At 49.5% G+C, this 20,616-nt stretch overlaps 1 protein-coding gene across 1 annotated transcript in view; it reads left to right on the top strand.

Moving 5' to 3' along the window:
- Positions 1-4,649: 4,649 nt before the first annotated feature.
- Positions 4,650-20,616, top strand: part of LOC142783843 (bridge-like lipid transfer protein family member 1) — a 91,385-nt gene continuing 75,418 nt past the window's right edge. Inside the window, exons 1-2 of the mRNA XM_075882525.1 lie at positions 4,650-4,811; positions 5,325-5,536. Coding sequence (XP_075738640.1) covers positions 4,795-4,811; positions 5,325-5,536 — 229 coding nt within the window. The 5' untranslated portion in view covers positions 4,650-4,794. The remainder of the gene's footprint in view (positions 4,812-5,324; positions 5,537-20,616) is intronic.

Here is a 20,616-nt window from a genome sequence, read left to right as displayed (position 1 = left end):
TGCCACGATGAGCCAACGTCTGGTCATCTCGGATACACACGCACATTGGCCAGAATCCAACAGAAGTACTACTGGCCAAGACTTCCAGCTATTGTGAAGCATTACGTGCGCACGTGCCTCGATTGCCAACGACGAAAATCGCCACCGTTAAAACCAGCTGGGCTATTACAGCCAATTCAAGTGCCCACGGTACCTTTTGCCCAAATTGGAATGGATCTCCTTGGACCATATCCGACTTCCCATGCTGGCAACAAGTGGGTAATAGTCGCCACTGATTATCTTACGCGCTATGCCGAAACAAAGGCTTTGTCAAGTGGCACCGCCGTTGAAACCGCACGATTCTTCGTAGAAAATATCGTCCTGAGGCATGGTGCTCCAACAATCATAATAACGGATCGAGGTGCCGCTTTCACGGCCGCGCTCCTGAAGACAGTGCTTGAGCTCAGTGGAACCGCCCATCGGAAAACCACTTCCTATCATCCACAAACCAACGGCCTAACAGAACGCCTCAACAAGACTATTGCCGACATGTTGAGTATGTACGTTGACGTGGATCACAAGAACTGGGACGACATTCTACCGTACATAACGTTCGCCTATAATACAGCGCAGCAAGAAACTACACGAAGAACGCCGTTCAGTCTCCTTCATGGCCGTGAAGTGAGGACGATGCTTGATGCCATGTTACTGCACGACTGCAATGACATCGATTTGGACGCTGCATCCTTTATCCAACGAGCAGAAGAAGCGAGGCAGCTTGCGCGCGTCCGAATCACCCAGCAGCAAAATTATGACGCTCAACGTTATAATCTGCGACACCGACATGTCGTCTATCGGGCCGGCGACAAAGTCTGGGTATGGAGTCCTATCCGCCGCCGGGGACTGTCTGAAAAATTGCTGAAGAAGTATTTTGGCCCCTACACAGTTTTACAACGCCTGAGTGACGTTAATTACATGGTCGTTCCTGACAACCCCTCGACAACTCGCCAGCAAAAACCAGAAATCGTGCATGTTGTGCGAATGAAGCCCTACTTTTCGGACTGATTTACACCATACACCTACTACACCGTCTTTTGTAGAAGAGCATCGGGACGCTGCTCTCTGGAGGGGGGCAAATGCCACATTGAATATGCAACGCGAAGAGGACAACGAAGAACACGCGCAGCGAGTGAAGAAGACGAGGTTCGCTCCCGATCAGTTTGCCAGTATTCTAATACAATTAAAGTGAGATCCCTAGATTCGACTGCTGCTGTTTCTGCACTGTGACAATATGTTGTTATCACCGTGTTATTGACAGCTTGCAAGGGCGATGTACTAGGTTTCTTTCTTTGAGCTTGTGACACTGGTATAACGCTCACCTCGGCGCCTGTGTCCACTAAGACTCCGTTTGTTGCGGTCGGTAATAAAAAATACTGAGGGATGACTTGGAGGCAACGTAGTAGCACTGGTCGCCCTCAGTGCCTGCCGCGGCTGTTTCCCGAGTGCGCGCACGGTGGGACACATTTACATGCACTACTTCTGAACCTCCGATGATACCAGCAGATATGCTCGTGCTGCTCTTGAGATAGCGGCGTGTTAGGCTCGGTTATCGTTTGCGCCCTCCTGCTAGCGTGCAAAGCTGATACTGTTTCGGCAAGTCGAGCAATCTCTTCACGCATCTCTTGAAGCTCGTTTAGAGGCTGTTGCGCTTGCACGGCAGCCATGGGTGTGGGCGGTGTCATTGCTACCAGTTTGTCAGCACGTTCGGCGGCTGCGGTTAAATCCTTGTGCTCTGAGACCGGGATGACCATGCGGACGCCTGCAGGCAACTTTTGCAAAAAAGTTCTCAGAGCAATACTCCATCTATCGTGTTTGATGTTCCGCCAAGCAACTGTTGCATGTGCCGCGAAAGCTGACTAGAAGTATGGTCGCCGAGTTCCGTGCCGCGAAGCAATTGCTGCAGTCGTTGTGGTTCGGAGGGCGTAACTCGGCGAATAAGGGTTTCTTTTAGCGTTGCATATGCGTTTTCGACAGGTGGTGCGAGCAACAGATCCCTGATTTCACTGGCTATGGCGGGCGGCAGACTGCTGACTACGTAGTGGTATTTCGTTAGGTCTGCGGTGATTCGTCTGGCTGCGAACTGAGATTCCACTTGTATGAACCAAAGTGTGGGGTCCGCAGTCCAAGAAGGGGGCAGCTTACTGTCGACTGTCGGAGGGGCGTCGGTCGTGGACGTTGAATCCATACTGCGGCTGGTTCGACACTCTAGTCGCTGTGTCTGTATTCCGAGTCCGGGTCACCAATGTTGAGACGCGTTGCTCGGCAGAGCTGCGCAAGTGAACAACTCGCGTCCCAAACAACAACTGACTTTTATTATCACCATTCCTCTCGAAGATAACTTTCTCGCGCGGGCGCATGCGCTCTCTGCACCGCACACAGAAGCACCGCTTTGCGTCGCCACATTGCTTTAGGAGCTCACGGGAATACACCAAATCAGGGAGTAAAAGGTGATATGGGATGGACATCATTTGAGGGCAGGGAAGCTAGCAGCAAGACAAAATTTGAGAAGCGATTGAGAGAAATGGGGGAGGAGCGTTGGGCTAGGAAGGTTTTCAGCTACTTGTACATGAAGAATGTCGATACAAAATGGAGGAAGCGAACCAGGAAATTCACTGGTAAATACTTAGAAAACAGCAGGTGGCCAAACCAAAAAGAACTATCGGTTAAGAAGAAAGTGAAGGAAACGGAGACTGACATGTGGAGAATGGGCATGATTAAGAAGTCCACACTAGAGATCTATCGAACTTTTAAGCAGGAAATTGCCAAGGAAAGGATCTATGATAATACTCGGGGTAGTTCTCTACTGTTTGAGGCCAGGACGGGAGTACTGCGAACCAAGACATATCGGGCCAAATACGAAGGGGTAGACACAGTATGCAGTGCGTGTGGAGAGGAAGAAGAAACTGCCGAACACTTGATAATGTTCCGTAAAGGGCTTCACCCTATAGTTCAGGATGATGGCGCAGAGTTTTTCAAAGCACTGGGGTTTAGGGACAGGGAGGGCAAAATAGACTTTAAGCGGGTAGACTTAACTAGAAGGAGGTTATCTGATTGGTGGCTAAAGTCAAGGCACGAGTCAGAATTAAACTATTCGCTGCAAAGTACGAATCCTCAAACTCAGTTTTTAAAGAAAAAAAAAATCTAGTTTTTGATTCATTAGGTATTAGGGCTTGGTGGCGCTAGCCACCGCCCAACTTAAAGGGTACAACCATATTCATTCATCCATTCATCCATCCATCTATCTATCCACTCATTCATCCATCCATCCATTCATTGTCACGGCGACGGGCTAAGCGTTTTTCATCTGCGGACCATAGGGGCGCGTCAATCGAGAATTGTTCGAGACCCGCAACTGTGCACTACTCTTTTGCAGGCTATGCAAAGTGTTGAGTTGTTGCACCGTCCGCCACAGGTGACGCTAGCGACCGAGAACATTTTCAAAATCAAGGAGGAAAAGGGTGTGGCAGCTGTTTTTTTTTCATATGCAGCAGGCATCTTCTAGAGGAGGGGTTGCTCACACTGAAGTCGCTGGTGGCGCTATCACACAAGTGACATATGCGGCTTAATGTAATATCACAGAACACCTAATATACTGTCAACGTCTTCTCTAGGAAGATGCCTGCCGCATTAGAAAAAAAAAACAGCTGCTACACCCTTTCCCTTCTTCATTTCGAAAATGTTCTCGGTCGCTAGTGTCACTTGTGGCGGACGGTGCAACAGCGCAACACTTTGCATAGCCTTTTAAACAGTGGTGCACAGTTGCAGATCTCGAACAAATCTCGACTGACGCGCCCCTATGAGCCGCAGATGAAGAACGCTTAGCTGGTACCGCCCATCGCCATGACCTACTACACTCCTGACCTGCCCAGAGAGCACCTCTTCCAGCGCCCACGTTCTAGTTCATACCTTCTGCCGCTAGGGCCGTAACCTACGAGCGGCGTGGCGCTAGGCAGCACCTGCTCGCTGACGTCATCTTCACTCTTTGTGGTCAAATTTTGACCAACAAAGCACTCGTAGTGCGTATTTATGATCCAAAATTTAGAATTATTCAGAAATAATAATACTAAAAGACATTCAGAATTTTTTTGCAATAAAATGCACGCGACCACGCATAGGCTGCCCTACATCGTGTAAATCTACGGGTTCCCACGTTTGTCAACCAGTGTGCTATAAATACTCAAGCGCTCTGAACACCTTGCTTAACCAGCAATGTATGGGAAGAAATAGTCACATATATGCCGCCAGTTCACTGCAGAATGCAGGCATTCTTATACCAGCGCCTACAAAACAACCGTAAAGAAACAGACGAACAGGTTATAGGTAGCGCCACCTACGGCGAGCGATTGAACGAGAGCGGGGACACGCGCTCCCATAGGAACCCCGCTATCTGAACAGGTCAGGAGTGTAGTAGGTCATGCCCATCGCCGTGATAATAGTGTCGGTCGCGAGCGTCACCGCGCGGAGCTTGTTTAAAACTGAAGGCAGGCCAACTCCGCTGGGAGCGCGAGCCATTCCTCAGGCATCTTTCTAGAGGAGGCGTTGATACTGCATAGGTGTACAGAAAGTATATAGGAGGCTATGAGGTGTACTGTGGGGACCCCAGCAGCCCACTACCCTCTTCTAGCTCACTTCACCGATGCAGACACCTCTCCTTCTACCCACCGTGTTTGGGCCTCTCCTCAACAAAGAATAGAAGACCTAAACATGACATTTCCAGCTGAAAAAGAAGTTGTTGCCAAATGAGACGCATTGGCCATGAATGCATCGGATGCGTAAGTTCATTAAGTTCGGTTGTTTGGTTTTAGCGTCAGTGTGTCGAGCCACAAAAGCTTACCAGTGTGCATTGATGGCGTTTTTGTTCATTTTGTCCGCAGTTTCGATCGCGGACACCTAGGTGGGAGGTTCATGAAAAAACGCAATTATTACCTGTTGTCACTTGGTTCATGCACTGCGTGAACGTGAAACAATGTGCAGGCGCGATGTTCCATCGATGAAGGCCTTTCGTGTAACGAAATATCTTACACTTGTCAACATGCATTGGTAGAAAAGCCTGTAGAACGCGCTGCCGCTATCATTGCGTCAAAACGGTAACTGCAGTAGCACGATCGATGAACTTGGTCACTGAAACTGCAAATCTGGCTAAGCACCCTCAAGAACTGTTCTTTTTTCTTGTGCAGTAACGACGTGTGCACGATTTTTGTATATCTTGCCAACAAGAGAAGAAAAATGTGTGTCCATGGGTAACATAAGCTTGGTGCAGCCGTGTAGGTGCTACAATCATGCAGGGTGCCGGAGGTGGCAGCGTACCCAGCTGCATGGAACACCACAGCCCCGCTGGAGAAACTGCCTCTGGACTCGAACTTCGCATGGCTTTTGTGTGCTCTGCTCACGGCCACGGCATGGGTCATCTACATCACATTCTACAATGCCCGCGTGTTGGGCTTTCTCTTGACAAAAATCCTCAACCGCTTTGTGGGCAAGGCCTATCTCAGGATCGGTGAGTGATCTGCATAACAAGGGGCTGAGCTTGTTTTAGCTTCTTAAAAAGCCTTCTCAGCTGGCCACATGCTCAGCCGTATTCAATGTTAAGTTACATCTTTTGGGCTTGTGGTTTGTGAAAAAATAATGGCCGATGGGTATGCAGTGTTTTTTTTGTGTGTGCTAACTATTTTTTAAGTGAGAAAATAATGGCTCCAGTCATGCTGTGAAGTCGGTTGGATAACGAAGCCCTTGAAGAGGCTGTCTGCTGCTCAGAAAAAATTGTTTGGCTGTGGCACAAATGAGAGGATCGTTCCAAAACATGGGCGGCAGCGAGCGTGCTCGGCGCTGTGCCCTTTCATTTGTCTTCGTCTTGTGTGCGCAGAAGTTCCAGTATGCATTTTTTTTTTGGGGGGGGGGTGCTCTTGTTGGAGGCCTTAAAAAACACCTTTTTTTTATTTCTCCTTCGTAAAACACCCCCTGCATACAAATTTCGAGGAGGAGGGGAGAGGGGCAAGGTGGCTACAGGCTTAGTAGAAAGTATATATGTGAGAGAAAGCAACCGATTTATGAGAAACTTGTTCTGGCTCCAACTTTGGTTACTTTTGTGACATGAAGGGATGCATGTCAATTGGGTAACCAGGAAACACGCTGGAAATGGCAGTCAAATTCACACGTATTTTTGGTAACTTAAAGAGTAGTCAATGCCCCAAAAATATATTGAGCAGACGATGCCACTGGCGGACCTGTGGTTTGAAATGAAATTTTTCTGGGTTATTGCTTTCAGCCACTTTTGCTGGATAGCTTAACCAGCTGGAAACTCGTGGAAGCTTAGATCAAGCTTCTCTTGGTGCTTGACTTGAATTGCAGTACGGCATGCAGCAATACGGCATGTTCCTGAAAAACACTATAAAGGACACGCAGAATCTGAACACAGATTAAAAAACAAAGCACTTCCCTCAAGTCATTGTGATACGACGTGAAAAGGCAATGAAAGCATACATGCTAGTTGCAGTAGTTATCAGCAGTGGTTTAGTCAATGAACTGGTAGATTAACCATATGCTTGCTTTAGTAGAGGCAAATATAGAGTAAACCTTAAGCTTCACATTTAAGGGTTGAACCCGGCAGTGATATGTGTGTGTGTGGAATACCATTTTCGGCAGCAATCTTGCAAAGTAAAGCAATGTAAAAAAGAAAGATAAGTGACTTTTATGTTTAGCCATTTAGTTTTTAATAGGATAATAAAAAAATCACAGCATATCCACGAAATGAGTAATGATGAGTGGGGCAAAGCGTCCGTCAATCCGTTTGTGCACCCGTTCATGCGTCCGTTTGTCTGTCTGACCATCTGCTTGTCTGTCTCAGCGTCCATCCGTCCATATGGTGAACACTTCAAGTACCGCTATCTCGCTTCTTTTTATCATATATCCATCATGTACAAGTCCAGCAGACAATCCAGGGACTAAACCAGAGTATGTACCACATTTCTGCTGTCAGTGCTTTGTTAACACCGTAAGCGTGATAATGACGCCGTGGTAGGTTTTTCGTAACATGTGGCCATGCGGATATGTGCCCGAGGGCGAGTATGTGCCACTGGTATGTGGGTGGCTACCTAGTACAACTGCATAGGAAGCCAAAGCAATGCATGATGGCGCTGCAACTCCGGACAGGCAGCTCCACCTTTGGTAGAAAAGTAGAAATCGGGGATATGGATGGCACGTTTTCTCTTCACTCCGATGCGCTGCCGCTCGCTTACGTGCTCTTGCAGAGAGCGCGCGCTGCATTCGAGTCACCTTACAATGTACCGAATGCACTGCGGCTTCACAAAGATCTCTGAGCTGGACAAGCACTTTCGAAAAGGAAATGGAACCAAAGTAGTAAACCTCGTTAGTCAAATTTATGATGTGGAGCAGACGAGGACGCCCGAGTCACTGCGAAATGCATTTCTCGGGTCCTCCGTGATGATACCGTGCACAGCATATGCCTGCCAACATGAAGCTGCGTACTCTATTGATGTGCTGTGTTGACGTCTATGGAAAGCATATAATTGTTGTTTGGATGTGGTATCTTGCAGTAGCATCCGTGTACTCTCATGTGCAAACGTTTGTGGTGTCCTGAAAAAAATAAATACAAACTAATGTTATAGGATCATGGCATTAAAATGTCTGAGAAGTTTTAGTCATGTCCTCCGTGCCGCGCACGACCCGCTGATGTCGTCATGAAGCAGCAAGCTAAGTCTAACCACAGCGAGTCAAGTTGAAGGTCTCGCCTTTTTTTTTCCGGCTCTCGTGTCATGCTTGCTCTATCTTATGTGAACGCGGCTGTGACTTGCTGGGAAACTGATGCAGCTTTACACGTGGAGAGCATCCCTTGGTGTTTTCTGCCTTGTTGTGGCAGCCCACAACACAATACTTCGGACCTCGGCGACACTTCTGTGGGGTCGCTTTTTCACTTCCCGGAAAGGCCACTTAGCACAGCGAGCGTCTCGTTTTAGCGCGCCAAGCTGACAGCACGGCGCCCAAGTTAGCCGCACCAACTGCAGAACGTGTTGCGCGCGTGTCGCACACGCTACCGTTTCGGCGAAACACACTCACTCGCCTGTGACCGCTCTGGCGTCTCTCCTCAAGTGTTCCGGAGCTCGCCGCCAGGCGCGGCGTTGTCATTGTTCTGCAAACTTGAGCTTCAGTTTCCTATACCTCAGAGGATGTACAGACCAACGTTACTAGAACCAGGTCAGTTTCGCAGCGCCCCGTAGGTGTGTGCTCTCCGAAGTGGCCGCGGTGGCTGACGCGAGAACTGATGGCGCTGCTGTGCCATCTTGCTTCAAGCGGCGCGCGTCATCTACTGCAGCGCGAGTGACCGCGTTGTCATCGCAGCTCTATCTATTCGTGAGAGCCAAGATTTGCCATTGACACTTGCACAGTAAACTCAACTGCTTCAAAAACCAAAATTTGTAAAACATTTTCTCCATAATCACCAATAGCATTCAGGAACCTTTTTAATTGGCAAACATACTTTTATTTACTTATTTTTTACTTATCTATTTTTTGACAGTCCCTGGAACGCTGTTTTCGGGCGGAGTCGGCTGGGTCCGAGAAGCTTGTGTTGGGTGCTAGTTAGTAAGACATGATGGGAAAAATAAACTGCGCTAAAGACGTGACACAAGAATAGAAGTACACAGGACAATTTGTTAGTCCGCGGTCGTCTGTCGATTCTAGTGACTTGCCTTAAGTGTAGTTGATTCTTGCCAATCACCTGGGCATCTTTCATATTGTCACGCGCTAGGAGCTCGAAGAAACGTGCAAGGGGACGCGACTGTCAAAATCTGAGACACAAAGAAGGATGTCTCCCCGCTGGCACGGGTTGCTCGTATTCGTCTTCTTCGTTCACTGGCACAGAACACCAGGTGGCATTACTCCTCCCCCCAAGAGAGCATCGACCCTATTCTCAAGAAAAGTGTGCACAGTAGTGGGTCGAAGTAGGCAACATAAACAAACATTAAACAAAGTAGCGCACAAGAGAAATTGCGTCCTGGGCCCGGAAATCGAAAATAAACGGCAATCACTGTTCACATAAAGAGTTCACTGGCACGCGAAGAAAATTCGCATCACCGCGTAAAGCATGGTTTTAGGCGGACGACGTGTACAGTCTCTGGGCGTAGTAACCTGCGCTGGGATGATGTTGAGCCTCCGTCTGGAACCACTTCGTAGTTGACGTCGCTCACACGTCCGAGTACTTTGTAAGGTCCAAAGTACTTCCTCAAGAGTTTCTCACTGAGACCCCGCCGCCTAATGGGTGTCCAAACCTAAACTTGGTCACCAGGTTCATAATTAACTTCTCAATGGCAGATGTTGTACCGCTGTGCATCTGCGCACTGTTGAGTTCTGATGTGCACACGGGCCAGTTGACGTGCTTCCTCAGCGTGCTGAATGTACTCATTGATGTCGGGCTAATTGGTCGAGCTTGTCGATGTCCTCATGCGGAATCATGGCGTCTAGCATAGTTCTGACATCTCGACCATAAATAAGCCGAAATGGCGTGAAGCGTGTAGTTTACTGCGTCGCAGTGTTGTGCGCAAATGTTACATACGGCAGGATATCGTCCCACGTTTTGTGCCTCACATCTACGTACATAGAGATCATGTCGGCTAGCATTTTGTTTAGCCTTTCTGTTAAACCATTACTCCAAGGGTGATACACAGTGCTCTTTCGATGGGTTGTATAACTCAAACTGAAGATATCATTCAAGAGCTTTGCTGTGAATGATGTCCCTCGATCAGTGATGACATATCACAGGGCGCCATTTCGTAGCACAATTTGCTGCATAAAGAAACTGGCAACTTCAGATGCGGTCCCTCGTGGCAATGCCTTCGTCTCAGCGTAACGCGTCAAGTAATCGGTTGCGACAATAATCCATTTGTTGCCGGAAGAAGACAAAGGAAACGGGTCTAGGAGATCCATTCCCACTTGATCAAACGGTGTAGGGGGTGGATCAATTGGTTGCAGATGGCCTGCAGGCTTTAAGGGCGGTGTCTTGCGACGCTGGCATTCACGGCATCTTTTCACATAGCGTTTGACACAGGCAGACATTTTAGGCCAGTAGTAGTGCTGTCGCACCCGATCTATAGTTCTTGAGTAGCCCAGATGGCCGGATGTGGACTCGTCATGGCAAGCTAATAAGATGTCATCGCGGAGGGCTTCAGGCACGACAAGAAGATGAGATCTGTCACCAGCATCGGTGTTCTTTTTGTATAAGATGCCATTTCGTAGGCAAAATGGTGGAAAAGTTCGCGACATCGGACGAGGAATGGGTGCGGTGCCACCTTCTAAGTGATCTATAATTATTCTTAGATCGGCGTCATTTCGTTGATGAGACATCAGATCCGGCCCGCTCAGAGTATCCATGAAGACGCCGTCCTCTTCTGCGCTTGTACTGGCAGATTGAAGAGGGGCTTGTGATAGCGTGACGGCATCTTCGTGCTTTTTGCCTGACTTTTACACGATGGTGACATCAAATTCCTGTAGGCGCAGACTCGATCGTGCTAATCGTCCTGAAGGGCCTCGTAGATTGATCTACCAGCACAAAGCATCATGATCAGTCACCACTTTAAATGGTCTTTCATAAAGATATGGCCTAAACTTTGTAATTGCCCAAATGACCGCGAGACATTCTTTTTCTGATGTAGAATAGTTAGATTCTGTGCGAGACTGTGTGCGACTTGCGTAGGCTACTACCCGTTCAATGCCGTCTTGTCGTTGTACCAAAATAGCTCCAAGATCAATATTGCTGGCATCAGTGCGTACTTCTGTGTCAGCATCTTCATCGAAGTGGCCTAGCACGGGAGGGGAAGAGAGCCGGTGCTGTAGTTCCGCAAAGGCAGTCTGCTGTTCGTCAGCCCAGACAAATGGTGTGTCATCACACGTGAGGCGTAATAGTGGCTCCACAATGTTGTAGAAATTTTCAATAAAGCACCAGTAATACGCGCTCAGTCCCAGAAATTGTCAAAGACTTTTCTTGTCAGTTGGGTTTGGAAAAGCGGCGATGGCAGCAGTTTTTTTCAAGATCAGGCCGAACACCAACGGCGCTCACGACGTGACCAAAAAACTTTAATTCTACATTTCTCAGGCTTGAGTGTGAGATTGGCCGATCTAATGGCTTCGAGCACATTCTAAAGGCGACGAAGATGCTCGTCAAACGTTTCTGAAAACACAACGACGTCATCGAGGTAGACGAGACAGCTTTTCCACTTCAGGTCTGCCGGGACGGTGTCCATCATTTGCTGGAATATGGCTGGAGTGGAATACAGGCCGAAAGGGAGCACTTTGAATTCATAAAGGCCATCCGGCGTTACAAAAGCGGTCTTTTCCCGGTCACGTTCATCGACCTCTATTTCACAATAACTACTCTTCAAGTCGACGGATGAAAAATACTTCGCAAGCCGCAGCCTGTCTGGAGAATCATCGACTCTGGGCAAAGGGTACACGTCTTTCTTTGTGACATTGTTCAACTTCCTGTAGTCGACACAAAAGCGAAGCGTGCCATCTTTTTTTTTTTTCACAAGAACGACTGGTGATGACCAAGGGCTGCTTGAAGGCTGTATCACGCCATCCTGAGGCATTTCCTTAACTTGTGTTTGAATCGCGTGCCCTTCGTTTGGTGAAACACAATAAGGCTTCTGCCGTATGGGATGCGCGTCGTCGTAGGTGATAATATGGTGTTTCGTAATCGGTGTTCGACGTATCTTCGAAGAACGTGCAAAGCATGTGTGGAATTCCAGCAACAGCTCGCTCAAACGCTGCTTGTTCGCTTCAGAAAGTGTTGGATTGATGTCGACGCTGCGGAAAGGCGCTTTAGCAGGGCCGTTGGCCTCGGAAGCAAAACACTCGGTGACATTGGCGACTGGGTCGGCGTAGGTGATAACAGTTCCGCAAAAAGGTGCCGGTGCTCGTAGTTGAAGTTTGTGATGAAAATGTTGCAGTGATCATCACAAAGGTCAACGAGGCTTCTTGCTACACAGACACACTGAGACAGCAGAAGCAAGTGATTGCTTTCCACGACTGCTTCACCGTGTATCACTCTGTCCCACGCCACCTGAACCACAGCAGTTGCATGGGGTGGTAATGTGACAGCGTCGTCGATAACGCGAAGAGACACTCGGGAGTGGCTGGGGTCCGCATAAGCTGTTGTGGCGTTTGTGGCCGCGAAAGTGACTAGACGTCGTCGAATGTCAATTATAGCGCCATGCTCCCTGAGAAAATCTATGCCAATGATCAGGTCTCGAGAACACTGCAGGAGAATGCTCAAACTGACAACAAATGTACAACCGCGGACTTGCTATTTTGCCGTGCACATACCAAGTAGCGTGACGATATGCCCGCCAGCTGTACGAACTGACGTTCGGTTCTAAGGCGTCGTTACTTTCTTCAGAAGGGCGGCCAGTTTTTCTCTAATTATGGAATAGTCCGCACCAGTGTCCACTAAAGCGCTGACTTCGCGACCATCTAGCAGAACAGGAATATCTAAGGAAACTCTTCCGCAATTAGCCTGTGATGTCGTTGATGTATCGTCGGTATCATCAGTCCGCATTGATAGGGGGCCTTGAGCATGACCAGTCTGAGCGGCCTTGCCCTCGAAGGTCGCTGTGGCTAGTTTTCCCAACGCGGGCTAGGTGACCGGCCCTGCACAACGCCCGAATAGGTGCGATGATTCGGCGAGATCCGCCGCGGTGATGGAGAACGGGAGTGGTGCCGAGATGTCGATCCGCGCTGCTGGGCAACATAGTCCGCAATTCCCGAAGGCTGCTGGCCGAACCTAGGAGGTGGGGAATTGGACAAAAAAAACCACGAAGTCCCAGCTCTCGATAAGTGCACTGTCGGTAGAGGTGCCCAGGTTCGCCACAGTAATAGCAACGAGGACGTCGATCAGGGGCCCGCCACACGTCTTTATTTCGCGGAATCGGTCGGCAGTCGCGGACGTACGAACCCGCTTGGACTGCCTGAAGCATGGCTGGGGTCGTGGTATGAGGCGGAGTGAAATGTGGTGCAGGTTAGCGCAGAGTTTGGTCTGCTGGAAGCATGGCAGGGGCCGCGATGGGAGGCGGAGCTAAATGTGCTGCTGGCTGGAGCAGAGTTTGCGCATACCACATGCGAGGGAAGTAATTTAGGGGCCGCGGCTCTGTCTGACAGGACGGTTCTCGTAGTGCGTGCTGAACTTCATCTCGGACGATGCCAGGCAAAAAACTGACAGTGGGGGTCGGGGGTATTGATAACTTCTGCAGTTCTTCGCGGATTACAGAGTGTACGAGCTCTTGGAAGAAGTTGACGTGGCCCCCAAGACCGCCCATGTAGTCCGTAGCAGAGGCAAAGTTCACTTGTCGCTCGATGTCTGTGTCCATTGCCGAAGCGTGCTTTCAATTAGGACGGTTTCAGCAAGAAACTCCGACGTAGTCTTGGGGGGGGCTGCTGTTGCGAAGCCACCTCCGAAATCCCACCGCTGACCTCCACTGTTGCGAAAGACGGCGACGCCAACACGGTCCCGAAGGCGCCACTGCTTTCAACTCCGCCGGGAAGGTCACCAGCCGTTTGGTAGCGTATGTTTCTCAGCTCGCGACTGCTTCTGCGCAGAGCTGATAAGACGAGCGGACGAGACGACGGTAAGTTAAACAAGGTTTATGTACAGCATATATACAGAGGCGTTACAATTTCGGCACTGGGGCCGACAGAGACTCGAAGAGCCGAGCTCTCCTCTCTAACACATAGGTCAGCTTTTCGCCTAAGACCGCCGACTCACACACATGTCGGCTCTCCGACACGGGGGACTCCTCTCTCATAGGACCGCCGATCGCGACCCGCCACAGGGCTTCTTTTATTTGCACCGGGTCCAACCAAAATGTCCAATCAGAAGCGCCGCTGGTCGTCAGGGCAGATTCCTCCAATGGGGTCGCCGCTGGGCCACGTCAGACCCCCAGACATGAAGACGCCGGCTCGCTGTCACGTGCGCTGCTGACTCACTGCACGTGGGCCAGAGAGGCGTCGCGCGTGTTTACGCCGTTGAGTTGGTCGCGCCAGGCGGACTGCGGGCTGGCCTTGACCCAGATTGCCTTTTTCCGAGGCACGGACGTTTGCTGAGGACTCGCTGGCATAACAGCACCCCCGCCGCCAGACAATGCGCCGAAAAGACGAGCTGCTTCCACGGGGCTCGGATGACAGGCGCGCTCGTTCGCCAGGTCCCTCCAGGTTCGCCTCCAGGGCCATGGGGAGAATGCAGGTCCAGACTGTTCCGGGAACACATCCCATTTTTGACGACGGATCCCAGCTCCACTGGCTTGTCGCCACAACTTGCTGGCCAACTTCGCTTGTCTCTTCTGACCATCTTCGGTTTCAGCACTTGTCGATGGTTCTGCAACTTGCTAAGAACGGTTCGACAACAAACAACACACGACACAAGCAAGTGCCCTCGGTCACCCGACAGAACACCAGACAAAGTATAGTACAACATATACCTATCTACGTGTCTATCGGAATTTTGTTCCCTCTATATCAAGAGGCACATGTGGGACACAAGACTCTTAAAGTAAGAACTTGAATTTTTCACACTTACAACAACGCAACAAATTAGAATACCACATAAAGTTGGCCCCTTGAGATCACTCTAAACGAGAGCGCTCAGCCCAGGTCGTGATGAGGTCAAAATTTTGCCCCGAATCGCCAGCGAGAAACCGAAAGGTTGAGAAGGTACTAGCTAGAACGCACTGCTCAATGCACCTGCATTAGCGTTTAGCTTTCTTTTTTTTTTTTTTAGCGAACGTCAAAGTTGCGCTGTGGAGCAACATGCTCCATCTCAGTAACCGGCCACTTTTAGGCGACGATACCTATGCGGCACCAAGAGCGGCTCACACTTTCGACGTTGCACAGGGGAACAACGATACGGCTTGCTACGGATTGACTCCTCACCGCTTAGCTCGATATCGTGTTCGATCACCCTCGTTTTTCCGGGGCGGTCCGAAAACACGTCTTCAAACTCGGAACCAATCTTTCTCAGGTCCTCTTTCTCAGGTCCTCCTTCACTTAAGCTAGGCTCTAGGTTTATCTGCTCCCGGATTACTTTTGATCCCCCTTCAATTACCTCACTAGAACTCAAAATTTCTGCTTCCTCTTCCTCTGAAGCATTCAACAACAGATTTACGACCGCTTGATGTTGAACGTATGGTTTCATCAAGTTGTAAATTTTGTCTGGCCGCCTTCCTAATTTCACTTCATAATTTGTATCGCAAGGCTTCGATAATACTTTGGCGGGCCCTTCCCAATCAACCTCAAGTTTGTTCTTTTTGAACGGCTGCAGCAGCATTACCTGACTTCCTACTTCAAAAGCACGCTTCTTCACCGATTCCTCGTAGTGCTCCTTCGACAGCACTTTTGCCGCGTTTTTCTGGCTTTCCACTAGCGCTTCAATTTGGCTTTCCACTAGCGCTTCAATCGAGAGATCCTCACGCTGCTCTCGAATGAGCGTCTCTCGATCAACTCTCGGCAGCTCGCTCCAACTTTCCGCTACAGGCGAGAGCGTTGCAACCCTCTCGCTCTGACTCAATGGCGCCACGTCGTCTCCCCCAGCGCATACCGCGCCGGCCGCTCCCGCGACGCGCCGCTCGCGTGACTGCTCACATGACTCATGCGGAAAATTTTCTTTCTGGGGTTCCGTCGACCCGCCGACAAGGTCACTTGAGAGTTCACCGCATTGAACCAGATCAAGCTGCCGCGATAGCTTCCGCGCGTGCGATCGCGTGAGGGCCATGCACGCTAAGTTGGAGAAGAACGATTTGCCCTGCTCTTTGAGAAGCTGCTCTGAGTTGTTGGAGAAAAGATAAGGAAAACGATCATTTAGCGCGGCAGACACAGCTGCTTCGGTGCGAAGCTCACCGAACGGGCCTTCAATGACAACCGTGGCGATGGGTAAGCGAACACTCTGCTCCTCGGCGACTTGCCTGATCCACGCGCATTCTCCTGTTAAGTCATCCGGAGACACCAATGAAGGATGGACAACGTCCATGGTTGCCGCTGAATCTCTAAGTGCTCGGCACGTTTTCTCATTCACCCTAATTTCTTGGAGATACGGCTCCAACAACCGCATGTTTTTTTCTGATTCTTGGATCGTTGCGAAGGCAAACTTTTCCTGACAGTTTCTCGCGATGTGCCCTTCCTTTTTGCAGTTGTAGCAGATTAGCGGCTTCCGTTTGTTTTCCGATTCAAATGCCTGTGTGGTAGAAACCTCACTCGATTTCTCCGCTTCTGTTTGCCCTTCCCCTACACTGTCCTTCGTAAGAGACGGGTCCTTCTTGAAATTACGGTGCGGAACGGGTTTCCGTTGATCAGGTTTCCTTGAAAAGCCCTCTTTTCTTTCATCCTTTTCAACGCGCACTGCCCTGCTATGCAACTTTCAGCGAGTATAATACTCCTCAGCTAACTCTGCTGCCTTGTTTAGCTGTACTTCACCAAGTTTGTCCTGCAGCCAAAGTTTGACATCCTCCTCGATGCAGCGGTAGAATTGCTCCAATGCAACGCATTCCACCACTTTATCGCGGTCGTCATAAACACCTTCGCCCTTGAGCCATTCAATCAAATCGGCTTTAAGACGAAACGCGAAGTCAACGTGTGACTCATTCCCCTTTTTAGCATACCGGAACCTTTGCCTGAAAGCCTCGGGTGACAACCTATAACGTCTCAAGAGCACTTCCTTAACCTCGTCATAGCTCTCAAACGCTTCCCTCGACAAGCAAGTTATCGCGTCGGACACTTCGCCGGGAAGAAGAGCTAGCAGGTTCCGCGCCCAAAGAGACCGCTCCAAAGCGTTTCGCTCACAGACGTGTTCAAACTTGACGAGATATTTCGCCATGTCCTCGCCTACTACGAACGGTGGCAATTGGTCCCTAATTCTAAAACCGCTGACCTGAACTGTTGGAGAAGCTACGCTAGGCGCCTGTGAACACTGTAGTATTGCCAATTCTATTCGTTTCATCTCGAGGCGTTCCTGTCTCTCGGCCTCCTCGCGACGTTCGCGCCTTTCAGCCTCCTCACGGCGTGCTTTAATATCCACCCAGGCCTCATCGACTTCCTCAGCCGACACTCCCTCATCCTTCATGATCTCAAGGATCGCTTGCTTTCGTTTCGCACGGCCCAAAGTTATGCCGAGTTCCTCACAAATTTCGATGAGTTCCTTCACTTTAAGGTTCTCCATCGTTCACACTAGCCTCTTGCTGTTTGCCCTTGTTAACAATTTACTTGCCGTACCCACTATAAGCCTACTAGCACGACGCGCAAGCAATTTTTCACACTCCCGTGTTTACCCCCTCCGCATTAACTTCGGTTTCAAAGCACTTCGACTTTGCTTGAAACGATCAAAGCTCACTTCAATGCTTCACACAGCCCTTCTCTAAACTACTACAACCTGAGCTAGAGAAGTCTGGTGAACTGAGGGGAAAACATCAGGCACTCACCGCATCGATGTCGCTGACGCCGGCCGATCCCACCGCTGCCACCACTGTTGCGAAGCCACCTCCGAAATCCCACCGCTGACCTCCACTGTTGCGAAAGACGGCGACGCCAACACGGTCCCGAAGGCGCCACTGCTTTCAACTCCGCCGGGAAGGTCACCAGCCGTTTGGTAGCGTATGTTTCTCAGCTCGCGACTGCTTCTGCGCAGAGCTGATAAGACGAGCGGACGAGACGACGGTGAGTTAAACAAGGTTTATGTACAGCATATATACAGAGGCGTTACAATTTCGGCACTGGGGCCGACAGAGACTCGAAGAGCCGAGCTCTCCTCTCTAACACATAGGTCAGCTTTTCGCCTAAGACCGCCGACTCACACACATGTCGGCTCTCCGACACGGGGACTCCTCTCTCATAGGACCGCCGATCGCGACCCGCCGCAGGGCTTCTTTTATTTGCACCGGGTCCAACCAAAATGTCCAATCAGAAGCGCCGCTGGTCGTCAGGGCAGATTCCTCCAATGGGGTCGCCGCTGGGCCACGTCAGACCCCCAGACACGAAGACGCCGGCTCGCTGTCACGTGCGCTGCTGACTCACTGCACGTGGGCCAGAGAGGCGTCGCGCGTGTTTACGCCGTTGAGTTGGTCGCGCCAGGCGGACTGCGGGCTGGCCTTGACCCAGATTGCCTTTTTCCGAGGCACGGACGTTTGCTGAGGACTCGCTGGCATAACACTGCGTACAAGACCACTAAACAACTGCTCCTTCACTCCAGGCATCAGGTATTGCACCTTCTTCTCTTCAGGCATGTGAGGGTCGGCTCGTCGAAAAAGACACGTCATGTCCTCTACATACATTGCTACGCCTTCATTTGGCATTTGCATACAGCACTGGTGTCACGTTCAGCTCGCTCTTGGCGATAGGGACTTGCATACGTTTTGAGAAGCCGGTGTTTGAAGTCCACCCATGAACAGACCTGCCCGGTTTTCATACCAAACAGGCGCCCCGTCATTCAAACTGAAGTAGACAAGAATAGAAGTACACAGGACAATTTGTTAGTCCGTGGTCGTCCGTCAATTCTAGTGACTTGCCTTAAGTGCAGTTGATTCTTTCCAATCAGCTGGGCATCTTTCATATTCTTTCCCGCGTTCATCGGCCTGCAACATTTCTCAACCAAATGACCACTGTGCTATCATGGAAACACTTTGTAAATCCAGTTTGCTCATAGGCTCATTTATTTTTTTTTTTTGAATGCATAGATATCAGGCGTTCTTGCCGGGAGAGAATTCTCTCGTGAGAGTTATTAAAGAACGCTTATTATCCATCTCTCGTGAGAAAGATGGCTAAAATATTACGCATCTCTTGCGTATACTTTCGCTTGGTTATTACCCAGAACTCGTTGCTTCAGTGATGTCATAAATGACAGCCTTAGCAAAGGAGGAAGCTCAGCCAAGTTCTCATTTTGTTCTTTTTTGCGGCAGCTGCACACACAAACGTCTTTGAGGGGTTGCGAACCTTCTGTATTCTGGTCTTCATCACCTTTGCATGTTCGCAATAGTCTCCGTAGTCAGAGGCAGTGAAAGCAAGTGGGCCACTTTGTAAACACTGTGCTGTGCTTACGATGAACAGTAACGGTTGTGGGCACACTCTCGGCTGGTGGTATGCCTTCACAGACGTTCAGGCTGTCTACCTAAACTTCGCAAATGGGTGACAGTGGTCAAAGTCCGGAACGGCTGCTTGTGCACTTTGTTGTAGCCGTTAATAGTGCAGCTGTCACCTCATTGAACAATATCTTGGCGCCGAAACGCGGAAGGCAACGGAACGTTCATCACTTCATTGAACGCTAACAATGTAGCTGATGTCACGTCTGAGATGCCTTGTGATGCGGCATCACAAGAATCACTCAACCTACTGCACGACGGCCCTGTTTCGTTTTATGGCATGAAATCATCCCCATGCGTTTCTTTTGTTATGTGACATGCTTGTTTTTGTTATCACTTGTGGCGACGCATTCTGGCAGACCGGGAAAAAGGCGAGGCGATGCCCCTGGCGCCTCTTTTCCTCAAAGTAGAAATATTTCATTTCCATTTATAATGTGCTTATGATATTTTAAAATATCGTCCACATCAAAATGTCTCTCACATACCGTGGACTTGTGAGTGAGCCGCCTTTTCTTGCGGCTCAGCATCTGTTCGCGCTCTTAATGCGACAGTGGTAAAGAGCTCGTTTCAGATATTGTGGCATTAGCATGGTTTGTTGTGAGTGAAAAGTTATCATCTTGGACGTCACGTAAAAATTGACAAATAATCAAATAAATGAAAATTAAGAGCCGTGAGTCGCACTGGAGATCCCACCCGGGGCGCTTGCGCAAAAAGCGGGTGTTTTACCACACAGCTGCGCGCCTGTTTTTTTATAACATTTTTATTTCAAAGTTACAAAACTTATCTTCATAAAAACCACATTGGTCTACTCCACCACTGTTATGATTTAAAAAAACTTCATTCTCACTAATTCATCAAACACCTCCATACAATCTGGAGATTCATTCAACGTTCGATATATATCGCGCACATGTGTTACACATTCAGGAAAGTTTCTCGTGCCAAGTTTGCTTTAGGATCTATGAGCCTCATGGCCATATGTGTTATCCAGAGACTGTAAAGGTTCAGTAACAATATCACATCGTATGGAACACCACCCTCATTCTGTAATATAGACAACCTATTCCATGAGGTGTTATTGGCAGATCTTTCCTCAAGGTTCTTTGTAACACATCCGAAAAAAACATTGAATCTCAGAAGTCAATGATGGTGTGTTCAATCGTTTACGGTTTGTTACACAGAGTGCAGTTCGCGTCCATGCAGGAGTGTAGCCAGGGAGTGACACACCGAGCCCATGCCTCCCCCCCCCCCTCCCCTCCGCCCCCGAAATTTTTTTTTTCTATGGCATAAGAGCAAGAAATGACCACTTCAAGCGGGTGCCCTCCGCGCAATGAAGGAGATTCATGCGTTCATGGTATAAATTTGCCCTTGTCTTTCAGCCATGTTTCCACAGGCAATGTGCTCATGTGTAACTTGAGAAAAAACATTTCTATAGATCCCCTGTCATTCCCTTCAC

Source organism: Rhipicephalus microplus, chromosome 2, assembly GCF_043290135.1.
Source record: "Rhipicephalus microplus isolate Deutch F79 chromosome 2, USDA_Rmic, whole genome shotgun sequence".
Taxonomy (NCBI): domain Eukaryota; kingdom Metazoa; phylum Arthropoda; class Arachnida; order Ixodida; family Ixodidae; genus Rhipicephalus; species Rhipicephalus microplus.
The sequence above is the reverse complement of the archived record's forward strand: the minus strand, read 5'-3'. Positions and strand labels throughout refer to the sequence as shown.